The 19,672-nt window shown below is 38.8% G+C and overlaps 1 protein-coding gene and 1 long non-coding RNA gene across 8 annotated transcripts in view; one reads left to right on the top strand and one right to left on the bottom strand.

Annotated features, from left to right (window-relative positions):
- The window catches only part of LOC138758768 (guanine nucleotide-binding protein G(q) subunit alpha-like), a 98,138-nt gene extending 82,472 nt beyond the window's left edge, over window positions 1-15,666 (top strand). For all 6 annotated transcript variants that reach the window (XM_069928134.1, XM_069928139.1, XM_069928135.1 and 3 more), the window contains 3 exons: window positions 605-734; window positions 1,383-1,536; window positions 8,694-15,666. In XM_069928134.1, coding sequence (XP_069784235.1) covers window positions 605-734; window positions 1,383-1,536; window positions 8,694-8,884 — 475 coding nt within the window. In that variant the 3' untranslated portion in view covers window positions 8,885-15,666. The remainder of the gene's footprint in view (window positions 1-604; window positions 735-1,382; window positions 1,537-8,693) is intronic.
- LOC138758769 (uncharacterized) overlaps window positions 1-18,425 on the bottom strand; it is a 28,575-nt gene extending 10,150 nt beyond the window's left edge. The window contains exon 1 of one of the 2 annotated variants that reach the window (XR_011354422.1): window positions 18,347-18,425. This is a non-coding gene — a long non-coding RNA (uncharacterized lncRNA). The remainder of the gene's footprint in view (window positions 1-18,346) is intronic. The other variant, XR_011354423.1, reaches the window with a different exon arrangement.
- Window positions 18,426-19,672: the final 1,247 nt, after the last annotated feature.

Here is a 19,672-nt window from a genome sequence, read left to right as displayed (position 1 = left end):
AAGGGTTATGGGGATAAGGCTGGAAAGGGGATACTGATGGTAGTGATCAGCCATGATCTGTAAAATGGCGGTGCTGGCTCGACGGGCCGAAGGGCCTACTCCAGCTCCTATTGTCTATTGACTTGATTATAAGAATAATTGTCTTGCAACAGTTGGAATACTTTGTGTGATTTTAGTTTCCCTTTCCATAAAAGCAGGATAAACTTGCTTTAAAGCGAAAAACAATTAATTTTCAAAAGATTTATCACAGTGGTAGTGAGCTTGTCATTTGAGAGAGTTTGGATTGGGTAGGTTTTGCTTCTCAAGATTAGAAGAATCAGGGGTGATAATCATTGAAATGTGCTACATTTTTAGTGGGATTAGTTACAGGGAGGATATTTTACCTATTACTGGGTCTAAGAGTCACAGTTTCAAAATAAGGGGCAGACAGAACAGCTATCAATAAATACTTGGTGTTAAAGAAATGTAGGGATGAGAGAATAGGGAAAGAAAATTATTTGGAGGTAGAAGATGGTCATGATCTTGTTGAATGGCAGAGTAAATACAAGTGCTGAATTACCGACTCCTGCTCCTATTTCTTCATGCACTGTATTTTCTTTTTTAGAATGGTGGACGTTGGCGGACAGAGGTCAGAAAGAAGGAAATGGATACATTGCTTTGAAAATGTGACATCAATCATGTTTTTAGTGGCACTTAGTGAATATGATCAGGTTCTAGTAGAATCTGATAATGAGGTATGTACTTTTAAACAGTCCATGTTCAAGCAAGTTGAGTTGGAGGATCAAACTTAAATATTGAAAAGCAAAACTTCAATAGGTTGCAAATTACTTTAGCGTTTTCAAAATGTAAAATAAGGTACGAAAATATGCATGGTGATGTTGATTCATTTCTAGGAACTTTTCCTAACTCCTATTTAAATAAAAGACAAAAGATCTGATGCAAAAATACTAAAAGCGACTCCTCCCAACCCCCAAATGTCCCGTTGAGGGTGGATGGAGAAGAGGGTTGTGTTCCTAGAAAATGGGCTGTCACAATTTTCTGTCATGTGAAGCTGTGTCAATTGAGCATGTATCAAGAAAAACGATTTGAGATTAATTTTTTTAATTGATTTTATTTATGATATTTTCCCGCACAACTTCCACAAGAGTGAATTTTATTCGTGCTCAAAATTTTGGTCAATGAATTCTGTAAGTGAAATTCCATAACCCAAATGGCCATAATGCCTTTTAAACACAGTTTACTAAAATTGTTTTTAAAATATTTGAAATATTTTGCAAAGAATTTTAGTATCAGTTTACAATATAAAACATGACGCTGATTAGAGTGTAGTGAAAGTGTCAGTAATATTTGGTATAGCTTTCTGAATTTGCATTTCTTTCCAGAATCGAATGGAGGAGAGCAAAGCTCTATTTAGGACGATAATCACGTATCCCTGGTTTCAGAACTCTTCAGTCATTCTCTTCCTAAATAAAAAGGATCTTCTGGAAGAAAAAATATTGTACTCTCATTTGGTTGACTACTTTCCAGAGTTTGATGGTGAGAAATGTATTAGTAAAACACAAAACTGTAGATGTTGGAATCTTAAGTAAACAATAGGATGCTGGAGCAACTTGACAGGATTGAAGTGGTTTACATAAAGGGTCCCAACCCTAAATTTTGAGTGACCATTTCTACCCATGGATGCTGCCTGATCTGTGGAGTTCTCTCACTCTGTCCATTGTTGGATGCGAGTTTTCTCTTGTGGACTTGGAAAGATTGGGAAGAAGCCCTTCATGAGAAGTGGAGTATTTGGAATTCATTTAGCTCCTAACGATATGAATACAGGTAGCTGTGGGAAAACAGCAGTATTGTAGAACAGAAGTAATTGAATAAACACAGTTAACCTAGAATGACACAATTTAGTTGCACAGTATGCAGGTAATTGTCTCCACATCTATTTAAGACATTTGGGTATTTTTGCACACAGAAGGTCATCATTGACCCCATCGCATTTGTGCTGACCCTTTCAAGGAAAAGTTGGTTTGTTTCCAACTCTTCATTGAATTTGGCAAATTTTGACTATATTCATTGCAAATGGTTTTACTGTGTCACATCTGGCTCTATAAAGCCGGTTGCTAAAACCTGTGCTTTCTAATTATTGACCATTCAGCTATTGGAAGACATTTCAGAACTATTGAAACAGATTGTCATTTAAACTTCCCAATTAAATAATCTTTTGATTTGCTCATTTTCTTAATTTAGTTTCCAGAGTTGTATGAATTAATCAGACGCAATGCATCTTAATGCTTGAATAAAATGAGCAGCACTTTGACAATAGTCCAAATGGCTGAGCTTATTCGCTTTAATAATAAAAGATGCCAGATCCATACCTGCTTCAGATTCAGATGATGGTTGGTTTCCTACTTGCTTTGCCATGACATAGGATCTCTTTGTTCTAGGTTAGATGCAAATTCGTTCTTTTATATCCCAGTTACCACCTTTCCTTAAGTTCAAGTGACTGACCTATACTTGGTTTGCATTGAAGTTTATGTTGATACAAGTAAATTCCAAGTTATAATTGGTTTTCTTTGTCAGCTTACAGGATGGAAATTGGCACAATATGTTACCTTTCAAAATATTTTTGAAATAGCTAAACAATACTTAACTAGTTTGTGAAACTACGTTAATAAAGAGAAGCTTAAAATAAGCAGAGACCAAAGGCTTCAGCTGCGAGATTACCGATAGACGTTTGATGTATGGAATAATTGTTCTTTTGTAAAAGGCATTCTGTTAAAATATTTTGCAAGAATGTTTTTTTCACATAATGAAAGAGGAGAAGCTAAAGGTCTTAACACATATTAAGATGAATACATCCTCAGGGCCTGGCCAAGAATATCTGAGGACATAGTGGGAAGCTGGGGAAGAAGTTTCTGGGACCCTGGGAGAGATATTTGACTAAGTATAATGCATAGGTGAGATAGCAGAAGATTAGTGTGGTTAATGTGCTTTTTGTTTAAGAAAGTCTGCAAGGACGAGCCGGGGAACCACAAACTGGTGAGCAATGTTATTGGAGGGGATTCTGAGGGATAAGATTTACCTGGATAGGCAAAGACTGATTCTGGATAGTCAGCATATCATTTTGTGTGGGGAAATTGTGACTCGGTGATTTGATAGATTTTTGAAGAGTTGATAAAGAGAATGGATGAGAGCAGGATGGTGGACGTTGTCCATATAGTTTCACAAGACAATGGACAAGATCCTACGTGGTGAGCTAATTCAAAGGGTTAGATTGTAGGATCCAGAATGAGATAGCCAATTGGATTCAAAATTGGCTTGCTAGAAGGTGTCAGAGGGTGGAAATGGAGCTATGTCTTTCTGACTAGAGACCCATGACCATTAATGTAGACAACAGTTCGGTTAGCATGGATGATGGCTTTGCAGATAATACTAAAATTAATGGTAGGATGGACAGCGAATAGATGTCTAGGATTACAACAGGATCCAGATCAACTGAGGAAATGGGCCAAGGAATGACAAATGGAATTTGACTCTGTGTGATGTGTTCATTGAGTTGGGTCATTTAAAAAAAGGCAGAGCACGAGTTTGCAGTGGCTATTTCGGCTTCTTAAATGGTGAAATCCACAACCCATTACGTACTGTCTATGATCGGGAAACACTCGTGAAATTAAGTAAATCAAACCAGACTTTCAAACTGTAAGATCGTTGGAGAAGAAAATGGATCACCTGAGACAGTATCTGAACCAGAAAGAACTGGAGGGCTGCTGTGCTCTGGTGATTACAGAAATGTGGCTCCAGGACACCTTTCCAGGCAGTGATCCAGCTGGATGCCCTTCTCTCTTTCAAGGCAGACAAATGCTGCTGCTCCTGGTAAGCCTTGAAGAGGGGGACTATGCATCTACATCAGCATGAACTGGTGCATCAATGTCTCTGTTGTAAAGAGCATTTGCTCGGCAGAGATAGAGTTCCTGATGGGGAATTGCAGACTATTCTACCTGCCTAGGGGATTCTCGGCCACGCTGATCGCCGCAGTCTACGTTCTGCCTTCTGAAAATGAGGTTGAAGGAGCTTTACGGTGCCATCTGCGAAGCCCAAACATTCCCACCTTGACAGTGGCGTGATTGTAGCTGGCGACTTAACCATGCCAGCTTCAAAACAGTCTTACCATGGTTTTAACAGCATGTCATCTTTGTCACCAGAGGAGAGAAAACTCTGAACTGGGTGTAAACCAATGTCACTGGTTGCTTACAAGGCTGCCCCTCTCCCCCACCCTGGTTACTCAAATCACACATTCATCCTGTTAACCCTGGCAGACAGTTTGTTAGCAAATCGAACTGAGCCAGTTTGCACTGTGACCAGTACGTGCCTCTAGGGTGGGTAGGGGTGCAGCATTGCTGGAGGACTACTTTGAAACCACTGACTGGAGGAAGCCACCTACAACGGCTCATGTAACCATTGAGGAGTATCCGAACTCCGTATCTGGCTACATTAGCAAGTATATTGACGAAATCACCAAGATCAAATATATCACAACCAGGACTAAACAGAAACCATGGTTGGATGTCAAGATCTGGGCATTTCTGAGAGCTTAAGATGCAGCCATCAGAACAGGAAACAAGATGGCACTAAGGTCAGCCAGGGCTGAATTCTCCCGTGCAATTTGAATGCCAAAGTATGGGTACACAGAAGATCCACAGACAGCTGTGTGACATGTGGCAAGGGATTAAGACCATAACAGATCACAGGGCAATCTTGCAAGTTAAAGACAAGTACTCTTTCTCTCCAGACAGACTGAATATCTTCTCTGTAAGGCTTGATGAGAAGAACAGGCTGATATCAACGAAAACTCTGTGTCCCCGCAGGTAAACATGCTCCCTGCAAACCCATGGTCAAGGTGAGAAGAACGTACCTGGATGGGTATTGAAGGACTGAGAAGATTAACTGATGAAGGTCTTTACGAACATCTTCATCACCTCACTGCAGCAGTTCATCGTCCCTGCAGGTTTCATGACAGCTGCCATCATCCTGGTAGTAAAGAGGGCAATAGTAACAAGCCTCAATGACTACCACGCCATGGCACTGACCTCTATCATTATGAAATGCGATAAGTGTCTGGTGATGGAACACATTAAAGCATACCTCCAGAGACACTGGATCCATTTCAATTTCCCTTTAGAAGCATCTGTTCCACTGATGATGCTATAGCATTGTCTCTCCACTCCATCCTGACCCAGCTGAGCCAAGCTGTTGTTCATCAACTTCAGCTCAGCTTTGAATTCGATCATTCCGCAGAGGCTGGTGGAGAAGCTGTCTTGGTTGGGACTTAACACCTCTCTTTGCAACTGGACTCTGGACTTCCTAATGGAAAGAATGTAGCAGAATGTCGACCGTCACGCTGAGCACTGGTGTATCTCAGGGCTGTGAGCTCAGCCTGCTCCAATTCATGCTTCTGATGCATGACTGCAACACCAGATCCAGCTCTAACAGAGTCATCAAGTTTGCAGATGACACGACAGCCGTTAGCCTCATGAGCAACCACGATGAGTTGCACTGCAGAGACAAGGTGGAAAATCTCATGATATGGTACAAGAATAACAACCTGAGTCTCAACGTGAACAAGATGAAGGAGGTGATTGTGGACTTCAGAAGGACCAAGAATTACCACCCTCCACTGCATATAACCTGATAGTGGAATGACTGGAGGGCACCAAGTTCCTCAGAGTCCACTTAATAAATAACCTATCCTGAACACACAACATCTTCTCATTTGCCAGGGAGCAACTTCACTTTCTGAGAAGACTGACCAGGCACACCTACTGGCTACCATCATGTCAACCTTCTACGGAGCTCTATCGAAAGCATCCTGGCCGGCTGCATTGCAGTGTGGTACGGTTGCTGTAGAGAAATGGATTGGAGGTCAATCCAAGAACTATAAGAGTGGCAGAGAATCACTGGGGTCTCCCTCCCCACCCCCCCCCCCCCCCACTCCACCCAACCCTGACCCATCAACATGATCTACCGGGACTTGTTTGAAGAGAGCGTGTAAAATCATTGAAGACCCTCACACAGCATCTTTCAGGAAAGAGACAAAGGAGGATCAGAGCAAGTATCACCAGGCTGAGAAACAGCTTCTTCCCTCAGGCAGTGAGAGTGCTAAATGATCAAAGGATCTGCTCACATTAATTATCTGAAACTCTACTATTTATTAAACAATATATATATATATTTGTCCCAAATATATATTGCTTGTCCGTATGTGCATTATGCCGGCTTGTGTGTTTGTATGTTTTGCACCGAGGACCTGAGAACACTTTCGATCGGTTGTATTTGTGCAACCGAATGATAAATAGACTTGAACCTGAAATCGGGGCAAATTTCTGCAGAACTTGGCATAGCCCTGGCGAGTGTTGTGGAACAGAGACAAGGGATATATGCACATACAGTACAACTCCCAATTATCCAAAATGGTCGGGACCGGACCTATTTTGGATAAACTGTTTGTTCGGAGAACAGGTCATTAAAAAAAAAACAGCCCAGTAGCAACAGCAACATTTGAAACAGTGTTTAAAGAACAACAAACTCAAGTGAAGCCTTTTTAAGCATTAAAATAATGTTTAATTCTCCAAGAAAATGCTGGCCAATCACCGACACTTCCCTACCGAGGCCCCATTCATGCTGGGAGCCCAAGGACTGCTGCTGCCAGCACCAGGAACCTGACGTCCCAACTAAGTTCGGCTCCAAAAATATGTCATATAAATGAGGATTTCTGATTTGTTTCAGATATTTTCATTTATCCAAAATTTTTAAAAAAAAATTTGGATAATTGAGGATTTTGTAGAATCCAATTTCAGATAATCGGAGTTGTACTGTAGTTCCCTGAAGGCGGCAGCATGAGTAGATGTCTTGATGAGGAAGGCATTTGGCTTGCTTGCCTTAGTCGTCAATACTTGGGCATCAAGTTGCAGTTGTTCAGAATGTTGGCAGAACTACATTTGACGTTCTATGTGCAGTTCTGGTTGCCCATCTATGGGAGGGAATTTATTGAGCTGGAGAGGGTACTGCGGGGACATTACTGGAACTGAAGGACTTAAGATACAAAGGATGCTAGGTAAACTAGGACCATTCTCCAATCAGAGCAAGAGGCTAAGGGTGACTTTAAAGAGGTAATATAAAATTGAGGAGCATTGATAAAGTGAATGGTCCTTCTCTGAAGGTAAAGGTGTCCAAAACTAAAAAGCATGCATTTAAAGTAAGAGGGTAAAGGTATAAAAGAGACAGACATGAGCCACACCATTTTCATGTGAAGGGTGGTGGGTAAATGGAATGAGTTTTCTGAAGAAATTGAAGAAGCAGGAAGAATTATGAAGTTTAGAAGACATTAAAACAGGTATTTGGTTAGCAAAGGTTTGGAGACATATGGGCCAAATGCAGGTAGATGGGTCCAGCTCAGATAGACAATCAGGTTGGCATGGATGAGTCTGTTTCTGTGCAGTATAACCCTATGATTCTAAGAGTGAAATGTAATCAGTTTATTACAGCAGATTAGATGGAGTAGGGAAGAAAGGTCAGAGAGATGACAGATACTTTTTTTTTCTGAGATTACTTTTGAAAGGTCAGAGGTTCCTTTTATTGTCACATAATAATACATTAAAAATGTAATAGGCCATGCTTCAACTTTTGTCGAAATTAAGGCAAACAAAGAATTGCCATGAGCAATTCCACCCAGCACCCTTAACAGTAGGAGAAAGCGAAGCAAAAAGAGTCCCTGAGTGCCTGTGGATTCACCTGCAGCCGCACAGACTCCTATGCCTGAGCTCCAGGTCCAAACCTCCAATGTGATCAGGAAGCCTTTCAGTGCCTGAGGCCCTTTGAGAGCCTTCCTTGCCCTCAGCACCTTCTCAAATCCAACCTCGAGCAGTCTGCAGCCTGTGTGGGTCCTTCGACCACAAGTCACCAACCATCCACATCCGTAATGTGTCCTTCAGCCACTGATCCCATCACTGGTCTGCTGCCTTGGTCAGAGGTATCTCCCCCATGCTTCAGTATAATACTTTTCAGTACAATCTTGAAAACGCAACGTGTAGAAGTAGAATCACAAAGCTGGAGAAACTGAGGGTACTTTATATAGCAAAGATAAAAATGCAGAACCAACATTTCAGGCTTGAGCCCTTCATCAACATATGAGCAAAATGCAGGCAGGTGCCTGAAGAAAGTATAGAAGAAATTAACAGTGAGATATTGTGTTGAATATCCTATTTATATTGTGATCATTTTCCCCCTCTCTAATCATGCAAATGTTAGTCACTTCAATTAAATTTGCTTGCATCTCATTGATTCTTCCTGATACTGTCGGTGGGTTGGGATCAGGTCAACTTCTTTCTGTATGAATTATGTTAAATACTCAGACTTTCCTTCTGATCTTCTTCTGCATGTGCCAAAATGTAATTTGCGACCATCGTAATGATGTTGAGGCATTTTCCAGCCGTGCAGCTGGTTTGTAGGAGAACTATCTGCCCAGAAGAAACTTAAATAAGAACAGAATAATTGAAGTTCTCAAGTTTTTAATATAAACTTGTTCATTTTGAGATTCACTGAACCTATAAAATTTATCAGATGCTTGTTCAATAATTTTCAATATGAACCATTTTTCTTAAACTTGTAGACGTTACATCAAAGACTGGTTTTTATTCTTATAGGTCCACAGAGAGATGCACAAGCGGCTAGAGAATTCATTCTGAAGATGTTTGTTGACCTGAATCCAGAGAGTGATAAAATCATCTATTCTCACTTCACATGTGCCACAGACACGGAGAACATACGTTTTGTCTTTGCTGCCGTCAAAGATACAATCCTACAACTGAATCTGAAAGAATACAACTTGGTCTGACCTGACCAAAGCAGCAAAGAAAGGAAAGAAAATTTAAACCATACTGATCACAATTGTTATGATCTGTGAAGTTTGCAAACTGCTAATTGTCATCCTGGATACTTGTCTTTGTGCGTCCACAGAGTTGTAGCTTCTTAAAATAAAAAATACAAAATGGTTTTATTCAACAATGCAGGATGGGGAGGGACAGGGGAACACAACATTTTTAATGTGCATTTTTTTGGTGCCAAGCAACAATTCCATTTTTTTTCCAAATATCACTTAATAACTAGCTGTATAACAGATAGTTGGCTTGAGCTACAACCTTTTTCATGCTTGCTCAAACAAAAAAAGTAAGTGTTCTTCCACTTGCCAAATCAAAATGTAATGCCACCCCCCCCTCTTCATGCTCTTTTGGTTATGTTGGCCTTCTGCTGGCTGACCACAGATCTACTCTGTGGTGTGAAGTGGTGATGTTTCAGACTCTGTCTAACAGAAACCAGGTCATCACTTGCTTAATTGATGTACTGTTTCTGGGTTGTTTTTTTTCCTGATCAATGAGAAAGTATTGATACTGTGATTTATTTTTTTGATTTTTTAAAATAAATTATTGATGTTATACATATAGATTGCTATTTGCTGTACTTCAGCCATGGACTACAAAGTTGGGAGCTCAGTAAGCATTACCAGCTTGAGCAAGCATCATGGGGAAAACGGGATGGTGGGGAGGGGAATTTGCTCAACTACATAGAAACCTGAGTTGTGGAAATAATAATTACTTGGCAAACAAATTAAGCCAAATCTAGAATAAAGAAATAAGTGTATTTATCTAATTTATGGACCAGTATACTTATGCTTGATTTCAGATTAGAATGTTTCCATATGAATTGGTTTACAGATACTCACCTGTTGCCAAACTTTGATTTTTTTTTAAACTGCTGTACACTACAGTGGCAGGTATGGAGTTTTTTGTTTAAGATGACTTGCTGAACTAATTGACAGTTGCTAAGTTTAGCCAGTTGAGGTTTTTTAACCTTGAAAGATTTTGATAGAAGTATAGTTTTATGCAGTCAGGTACTTTTTACAGAATCTTTTTTTTAATGGGTATATCAGGTCTGTTTGAAAAGAAAGTTTCTGTTTTGTAGGAATGCAGATGCCAAGAAAGTTGCACTACACAGCTCTTAATTTGTGATTTCTCTATAAAAGTGAAAAGATGGCTTTTAGAAATGCTGCACAGTGCCATAACTATAATGTACCTTACATTTAAAAGTTTTGACCTCACCAAACCAGTATCAAGACTACTTTATCAATGGTTGTCAGTAGTCCTGGTAGAAATGCTACATCTCATTGCTAAATTGGTATGGCAGAAGGTGGCATATTCAGAAGTATGTGTGCTTTTCAATTCCTAGTAATGCAGTTAAGGATGTATTTCTCCTGCATTCAAATCATTACACTGCTCCCTTGTCATTGATAATATCGCCGGTAAGATTAAGTAAGCCTCTGAGTTGTTGTTCTTGATGTCACCATAGGAAGTGCCCTCTCATTTATTCTGAGTTTTGGCCAATAAATGGACTCTACGTTCAACATTAAGGTGATTGATGAACACACAAATCTCACACTCAAAGCAACTAGGTTAGAATCAGTTAGAGCAGCAAAGGCATACAAGCAATAACACTTTTCATTTTATTGTTTGACTATTATCCATCAAATGCTTTTTCAAATATTGATGATTATTCAGAAGTATAGTCGTAGGTTATAGCTTTTGTATTTTTTAATGGAGTGCCGATTGATAATTCGAAGTTAAATAAGTGTTTTATTATTTCAAATGTGGCGAAAGTGTAATTTGGTGAACGTTGAACTTTATATATATAAGCGGAATGTGATACACAATTGTTTATCCATGTTAAGTTTTGTGTAAAAGCAGCACAGGCTAAAATCTTTAATTGACAGTAACGTGTTGAAACTGGTGGCAGCAACGTCCTATTTCTACAAGCCCAAGCATTAATTTTTTTCCCATTTTTAAAACCTAATGCTTGATCTAATAAAATTGATTATCTGGCATTTATACTGGAGCTATTTTGGGTGATTTTTTAAAAAAATCTGCACTTTTGCTAAGTATAGTATAAACATAATGCCCTTTCCAAAGGGACTTTTAAAATAAGTAAACCATGGTTCAGTCAGGACAATTAAAGGGACACCATCAGATTAACAACCCCTTATGCAAATATCTCCACCTAGGGGACATTTAAAGATTTTAAGTACAGCAGGCTTCAATTTGCAGACGCAAATTGAATAAATAGAAGTATACATTAGACTTTGTTTAAAACCCTGCCAAAGTTTCCTTGTTTATTTTAATGGCATTTTAATGCAGCAAGAGGTTTCCTTAATTCTTTTTTTCACATAAAATGCCTTGAAATGTTGACAGTACTAGACAATATCAGGTGGGCTGGAGCGGTGAATTGGGGAATACTTTTGGATATAAAATACTCATGGAATTATACTTTCTAACATTGTGGAAGAGAAAGGAAGGAATCTGCTTTAGGCAGTAAAGAGTGCCTTAATGAATCCTGAAATCAGTTATTTGCCTAAAAATGTGCACACTCCAGTCTTAATGCACAAGGCGAGGACAAAAAAGAACCTCTCATGTTTAAATTTAAACTTGTAAAAAATAATCCATGGAATGATAAAGGTGTATGTCATACAGGAGTGGAATCAGAATGTCGCAAACTTTGTAGAATGGTGGGAATGTTACCACAGAGATTTGGGGAAAATTGGTTTTGGTGAATAAAGATTCAAAACTTGTGATGATAGCCTGACTTAGAATAAAATATAAAACTTAACATGTTTGGTTTCAGCTAAATTGACACACAAGGATTTGTCCCCACATTGCATTGTCCCATCTTCACTGCTACTTTGCAAAAAAAAATTGTAACTTTATTAAGGATGCTCTTTCCCCTCCCCCATGATATCCAAGTACAGTAATAGCTTCCACTTCCCATTCAGAAGGAATTATTTAATTCTCCTAAATCGGCAACATCTTTGTGTCATGCAATAGTATGCATTTACCTTAGCCTGAACGGTATTGGAAAAATTAGAATTTGCAGTAGAATGTAGCTCCAGAATGCTTGTATTGAGTGTCTGTAACACATGCTGTTTCTTTTTAGGAATGGGTGTAATTTTGAATGATTTTCTTGAAAAGAGAAAAACAGCAAAATTCTGGAATTGAAATTTGTGTGCATGCAATTGTCAAATACAACACTGTAAGCTCAGTGGGAGACATCATTATGCAATGATGTAATTTTTATGTAACACTAAATTTTATTATTTGGATAGCTGGTAATCTTTTAGATAAGGATGTCAGACTAATTTCTCTCAAATCCCTTGGTTTAAAAAAAACTGACTTAATAGTCTGTTTACATTAGTGCTGGATTTGATACTTGCAGAACATGTAACTTTTGAACATGTTCCTCAAGTAAGCCAAGATTACCTAAATGAAGATTGCAAATGTGAAAATTCAATTCTATAATACTTAATTATAACTAAATATCTGTATTCAATTTTTCCACTCCTAATATTCAACTTGTGTACAGTTTGTTTTGATTTTAAAGCCAACCAGCCTCTGTAAATAAGATTTTGATTCAGTTTATCATCAAAATGTTCCAAGGACTCTGTTCTTTCTCGTTGAATAGAAGAGTTTATATTAAAAAAACACTACATTGAATATATTGAGCAATCTATTAATGGCCCTGGGTCTTGTGCATTTTTGAGGTATTTTTAATGCATAATTTCATGTTGATAATTTAAACCCATAGTCATAAAAGTTGGACGATGAATGTTGATTCCACAGTATTCTTTTGAGAGACTTTTGTGAAAATTGGTCTCAATGGAAGTGAATCAATTTACCAAGTTGAGGGTCATAGCTTTTTAAAAAAATTTTAACACCTAGAATTTAACAACGTACTTGGCATTTGCTTGTATACAATAGGAAAGTAAAATGAGAAATGCCTCATATTTCAACCAAGGGACCAAGCTCCAGTCACATCTCATTTTAATTTACTCCTTAAGGAAAACAAGCTGCTTGTCAACAGTGCATTAGCTAATTGCTGTTTAATTTTTCTAACTGTCTGCTTCACAGTATTGAACTGTAAAGGTTATTTTTCCACATTGTTTTTATTGTCTTGCCCTGTTTCTTTTGGCATTTCATAAATATTTTGGAATCCAAGCGAGAAATAGGGGGTTGAGTGGCCATCATAATCTTGATTTATCAGGTGTGATTAAGTTTGCAAATTTCAAACCCTGGATCAATCAGTGAAGGAAACAGTTTATGCTATTTGCGAAAGAATGACATATTTGTGATCTGTTTCATGACCAAGACATAAATTCTAAAAATAGTCGAATGCTTCGGGATCCAATTCTTTGCCCATTTAGTTAGTACCAATCTTTAATGACTCATTTGCACTGTAGTTATGTTCTTGCATTTCTATCAACTCTCCACTGATTTAACCAATCACCTCCGCATAAAGGGGAATTTACAATGGCCAGTTAATCTACCATCTTACATGTGTTTGGGATGTGGGAGGAGACTGGAACATCTGAAGGAAAATCTCACTGTTGCAGGGAGAATGTGCATTAGAGTACAAGAACCCAGATCACTGCACCTGTGAGCCAATTACATTTGCAAAAAATGTATTATTACAATAAAATCTGCAATATAAATTGGGAAGTTTTAATTTGGTGATTAATTGATGTAATTTATAAAACAAAGTAGGCTTTTTTTAGGGGCGGGGGTGATAATAAAGGAAGTCGATCCAAACAAAGGGAGCAATTTATAACACCAATTTCACATTGAGTTACTTTGTTGTTTTTATACCCATCTTGTTGGACATTAATAGGTTTGTCACAAAAATGCATGGTTGGCATTAGCAGTTAGCACAATGCCTTTATAGCACCAGCGATCAGGACCGGGGTTCGAATCCCACGTCATCTGTAAGAAGTTTACATTCTTCCCGTGTGTGTGTGTGGGTTTTCTCCAGGGGATCAGGTTTCCTCCCACCGTTCAGAATGTAATGGGGATTAGTGGGGTGTAAATTGGGTGGCATGGACTCGTAGGCTGAAATGGCCTGTTACTGGGCTATATTTCTAAATTTAAATGTAATTTTTAAAAAAATGCTGCAAGCCAATAGAATGGGAATGAAAGGATATTGGGTTAGTATTGGTGCTGTGATGAAAGATCACTGGCATGATCTTTGAATCACAAGAGACAAAATTTTGCTTCTTCTGCTCTAAACAATTAATGCTAAGAAATTTTATTTGTTTGATAACCAACAGAAATTCTTGAATAGAAAATTCGAGAACTATTCATCAGATCAAGCAACATCTTTCATGTGTTGACCTGAAACATTAAACCCGTTTCTCTCTCCATCTTGTCTGACTGAGGATTTTCTCACTTTTTTCCAGAATTCTAGCCTCTGCAGTTTTTTTTGCTTTTAAATCTTCTAAAACCAGCCAATATACTGTTCCCCGAATTTCCACTTTTCCCATTCCAACAAGAGTGATAAATTCACTGAGAATGAATTCATTTGCATGTTTAATTCAATTGTATATGATGATGCCATAACAAATTTGAATAATAGACTAAAGTGTTACTGTTACCTTGGTGGCTTTACTAGAGTGTAATATTTGTACAAGTGATAAATGCCACATTATGGGGATTCAGGATACTAAGTCAGAACATTAGTGTGGTAGCCTGTATCTGGGAGGTGCTTGTGTTCCTATTTTCCATGTGAGAAATTCACAAGGGAAGGTCTGGGAATTCTACTAGCAGAATCAAAAGAAATTTTGAATTTGGTTGGCCTATACATTTAATGTACCTTGAGGGATAGAATAAAGCATAAACTTGCTTGCATAAGGTATTGGAGAAAAAATAGAAAACCATAACTGAAACAATGGAGATATTTCACTACTTCTGCTCACATTCATATCTTTCCATCAGATTTTTCATTTGTGGGCCTTTCTTGGTATTTTATTATCAATTTGATGTCAGTATTAATGAAATATTTCAACCTTTCTCATTGGATGGAATCCAGCATTGACAAGAGCTTAGGTCTCTGATTAACAATTATTATTAAATGTGGATCGAGCAACCTTGGCATTTAAGATAGGATTAAGAATGTCCTATTAAAGTTGCATGTTTAATTATTCTTTCATTGAGGCCTTTTGTTTGTCCTGTGGATACCATCTTAAACCAAGTATATTTTCTCATTGTTACAAAGGATAAACAAGATGGGATTATAAAAAGCATTCCAGCATGTATGCCAGTTGTACTCTACTGAGGAATGCAAATCAGAAGTGCTGTATTCTTCTACTAGAACCATGGAAAACTACAGCACAGATAACAGCCCATTTGGCCCTTCTAATCAATGCCAAAGCATCATTTCTCTAGTCCCATTGACCTGCACCCATTCCGTAACCCTCGACTACTCCCATCCATGTATCTATCCAATATATTTTTAAAACTTAAGAGTGAGCTTGCATTTACCATGGTGGCTGGCAGCTCGTTCCAAACTCCCAACACTCTCTGAGTGAAGATGCTCCCCCAAACCTTTCAACCTAAAGCCATGTCCCCTCATATTTATCTCTCCCAATCTAAGTGGAAAGAGCCCACTCAGATTTACTTTATTCCCCTCATAATTTTGTCAACCTCTAGCAAATCTCCCCTCATTCTTCTATGCTCTAAGGAATACTATTTCAGAAAAGGTGTTTGAGAGCAAGCAAAATGTTCTATGTACCTGTATATCTCTACACCATTAACTTGAAATGTTAAATTGCTTGTCAATTTGGCAAGATATTGGTGAAGTGGGCAGCTGAAAGAGTGTTAACCACTCTTTCTGGCAGCTTGAATGGCAAAGGTAACCTTGTTGTTTCAGACCCATAACATAAGATGTTCATTCATCAAGCAGGAGAATAAGATGATGAGAAGAGTTGAACTTTCCATTGCTAGTATCTTCCCAGATAAAACCCAATGCTGTACAGGTTTGAAAGTAGAGGGAGATTCTATATCAGTCTCCCTTTGCTTAAACACAGTAAATCATACAACTTTGTCCATGCAATAATTATGGTACTAAAACTCCATGTGGAAAAATAAGCTTGTTCAGTTGGGGAGGGGGGGGGGGGGGGGGGAGGGAGGATTCAGTTTGAGCTGAAAAGCCATCTTTAGATTCAATAAGGTTGTGTATAGAATGAATATTATATACCTCTTGTAGATGTTCTGGCTTCATGCAAAGTAACTTCTGTCATGGGTTTTGGGATGTTCACATTTTATTATTTGGTGGGATATACAAACTTCATATTTTGTTGTGTATTTTTATGCTTGTAACTTTTTGAGAAAAATTAAAGCATGGCGGCCATCAGCAGTGGTGTGTTGAACTAAAATATGTATTACTGATCTTTCACAGATTTTTTAAAGTAAACCAAATGTAAATTATGTAGAATAATGAATTAAAGTGTGCCAAGTCCCTTCTTTGTAGTGCCAGACTCTCCAAGTGCCAATGTGGTGGAAATTTAGGTTGGACTTGTATATTAGGTCCTGTTAAAAGGAAACTTTAAACTATTTAAGAGCTATAACTGCTGTTTTTAAATTGTCATTTTAATGCATGTATTGATGTTTGGGGAGGGACATCGTTTTTGAAAAATAAAGAAGTATCTTGTATAATTCACCCAAAAGGGGTCTTACTGGTTATTAATACAGTATTTTTCGGCCATAATTTTGTAAAAGTTTCACTTGACCTCTGTAGCTTGACCCTCATGGAAACATAAACTTGATTTTCATATCCTTATCCTAAAATCTGTTTTAAATTGGAATAAATTTTGTTCCTCTATGGTTTGCACTTTGTCTTTATTTTAATGCAAATTACAGAGAATAATCTACTAACACACAAGCATTTGATGGTTTTCAGCTATTGTGGGGAGGGTAGTGATTCATGGGCCTATGATTGGACATGCAAGGGGATGATCAGGGATCTGGTTCGGTGAGGTGGCGAGAGTGCAGTGATGGTTGTGAACTTGGTCCAGAATTTGGGAGTGGTTGAGAGCTAAGTAAGTTAGTGATTGACCTGTGCTGGGAACACTTGAGAGATGTCCTGATTAACTCATGTAGTTGCAATAAGCTGGGCTGTTACAACTTAATTGGAAAGAAGAGGTATCAAATGACAGATTAGTTTCGGACCAGATGACAAATATATTAATTTCCAGAAGTGCTCCAAATGAGAAATGATATTCTCACGTGCAATCACAGAAAACAGTTGATCTGCATATCACAAAGGTTGCTTGTCACCATGAAAGTCATAATTCCACAATGTATGGAAAATATCGCTTTGCAAGTTGCTGAGAAATTCAACACAGCAAAACTTCAAGTTGACCCTGCCCATCACATTTGAATATGTGATGAGTTATCGCTGCTCCTGCCATTTGCTAAAAGCTTCCTAGTTCTCTGGTCTACTGCTCGCTCTTGCCATTTAGTCAGTTTTTAACATCATCCTTTACCTCCTTTGTAAACCATAGTTTGTGCTACTTTCGCGGAATCCTTTTTGATTGAGATAAACTCTTCCTGAGCATCATAAACCAATGGTTTGACAATTTGCCATTCTTCATTTGGAAACATTTGATTAAATCAAAATTTATTGTCATGAACATGTCACGAAATTTGTTGTTTTGCAGCAGCTTCACAGTGTAAATATTCCTATAAATTTACATTTAAAATTAAATAAAGTAAAAACAAGTGAGATGGCATCTCTGGCTCATTGTCCATTCAGATATCTGAGGGCAGAGGAGAAGAAGCTGTTCTTGTGGCGCTGGGTGTTCGTCCTCTGATTCCTTTACCTCCTTCCTGCTGGTAGCAGTGTGAAAGGGGCAGGGTGGTGAAGTATTCTGAATTGTTAACTCAGTAGTTTACTGGCTCAAGCTGAACAACATAGCATAGCCTTGTGTTTATGAATGGAAGGAAGGACCTTGTGGAATTGATAAATGTTGCATTAAAGTCAAAAGATTACAATCACACTATAAAAGGATTGGTGAACACAAAATAATTGGAAATATTGGTCCAAATTCTATGGTATTACTTCAGATACAGTGTGTTGGTTCCCTCTTGGACATGCACCTGACTGCTCAGATCCCTATGACACTTCATGAATAAAGATTCTTTGTAATCCAACACCACAAAACAATGCTCTCACTTTAAACTTTTAAACCTCTCTGTTAAGGAAAATATGTCCTTGATCCTTACTCTATCTCAGCCTCTCATATTTGTATGTTCTTCCATTTGATCTCCTTTCCCTGCTCCTAAGAAAAGTCCCTAATTTATACAATTCTTCCTCATTGCTACAGTTCCCACCCCTGGCGGCATTCTTGTAAAGAGAAAAGCACGAAAGACCGCAGACACTTGCCATCTGGAAGGTGGCTCAACGAAAAGTTAAAAGTTGAATTTACCTTTTTATGGAGCAGGTTTACAAGGCGGATCTAGCATTGTTTTCAACTCAGCAGACTCTGGAGTAGTCTGGAGCTGAGGGAGGCACGGTGAGTGGGGCAGTAGCTCCGCCCATCACTGTGACCTCATCTATACACCAAGAAGAGAAAGCGGCCTACACCCAAAATGGCAACCGAAGAGCAGGTAAGGGCACTGGTGGAGATCTGCCCAAGGAGTCTTGGGAATCGGGCAGATTTCCTGCCCAACCTAATTAGCTAAATTACGGCATATGGGATTTTAAAAGTCCCGCTCCTGGTCACGGGCAAATGACATCAGCATGATGTCATCAGGCCACCCCTTCTCAGCCACTTTTACTGGCATTGCCTTCAGGGAGGTGGTGTAGAGAGTTGCTTCACCTCTGACTCTACCCCCTTAGGTGGATTGCAGTCCGCCTCCTGAATCCGCTCTCGGATCTTTCAACAAGGTAAGTGATGTGATATAAAGGCAGAGAATATATGTCTTGACATTTGCTTTCTCTTCCCTACTATAAAAAGGTCTATTTTTATTGTAGTAACAACACACGAAAATGCTGGAAGAACTCAGCCAGCTTCGCAGCTTCCAAAAGAGGTAGATGTATTATTGAAGTTTCGGGTGTGAACCCTCCTTTAAGGTAGAAGCAGAAAAAATCCAGGATGGTGTCTGGATAGAATGGGAGAGGAAGGAGTCCAAAACAAAAGGTGTTAATTGGATTTGATTAGAGCAGGGGTAAAAATTGATTTTGGCTCCAAAAGGAGGAAGGGGGAAGAGAGAGATAGAGATAGAGACAGAGCTAGGGGTGGGGAAGGTGGTGGGGAAGAAGGGTGGGGGGGGGGGTGGTTTAACACAGCAGTCCAGCATATGGTCAAGAACAGAATATTCTCCTTATTCTACCATGCCTCAGCTAATAAAATGAATATCCCATATGCTTTTTAAACCATATTGACCTAACCTGCAAGCTTTAAACATCTGTGGATGTACATTCCAACATCCCTCTGTCCATATTATTGAATATCCCCCAGATGCAATATTGCTGGCTCTCCTCTTAGCTCTGGATCACCTCAAAAACAACAATTCATATTTACGGCTGCTCTTCATCGACTATACCTTGGTCTTCAACACCATTATTCCCTCAGTGCTGGTCAAGAAGATACAAACTCGGCCTCTACAACTGGATCCTTGAGTTTCTCATCAGAAGACAGCAGTCAGTATGAATTTGGAAAAAACATCATCCTGATCATCAACACAGGTGCACCCCAAGGATGCATGCTTAGCCCACTGCTCTACTCATTATACACCCATGACTGTGTGGC

This window comes from Narcine bancroftii, chromosome 3 (assembly GCF_036971445.1).
Source record: "Narcine bancroftii isolate sNarBan1 chromosome 3, sNarBan1.hap1, whole genome shotgun sequence".
NCBI lineage: Eukaryota > Metazoa > Chordata > Chondrichthyes > Torpediniformes > Narcinidae > Narcine > Narcine bancroftii.
Note: the sequence above shows the minus strand (reverse complement) of the source record. Positions and strands in the feature narration are given on the sequence as shown.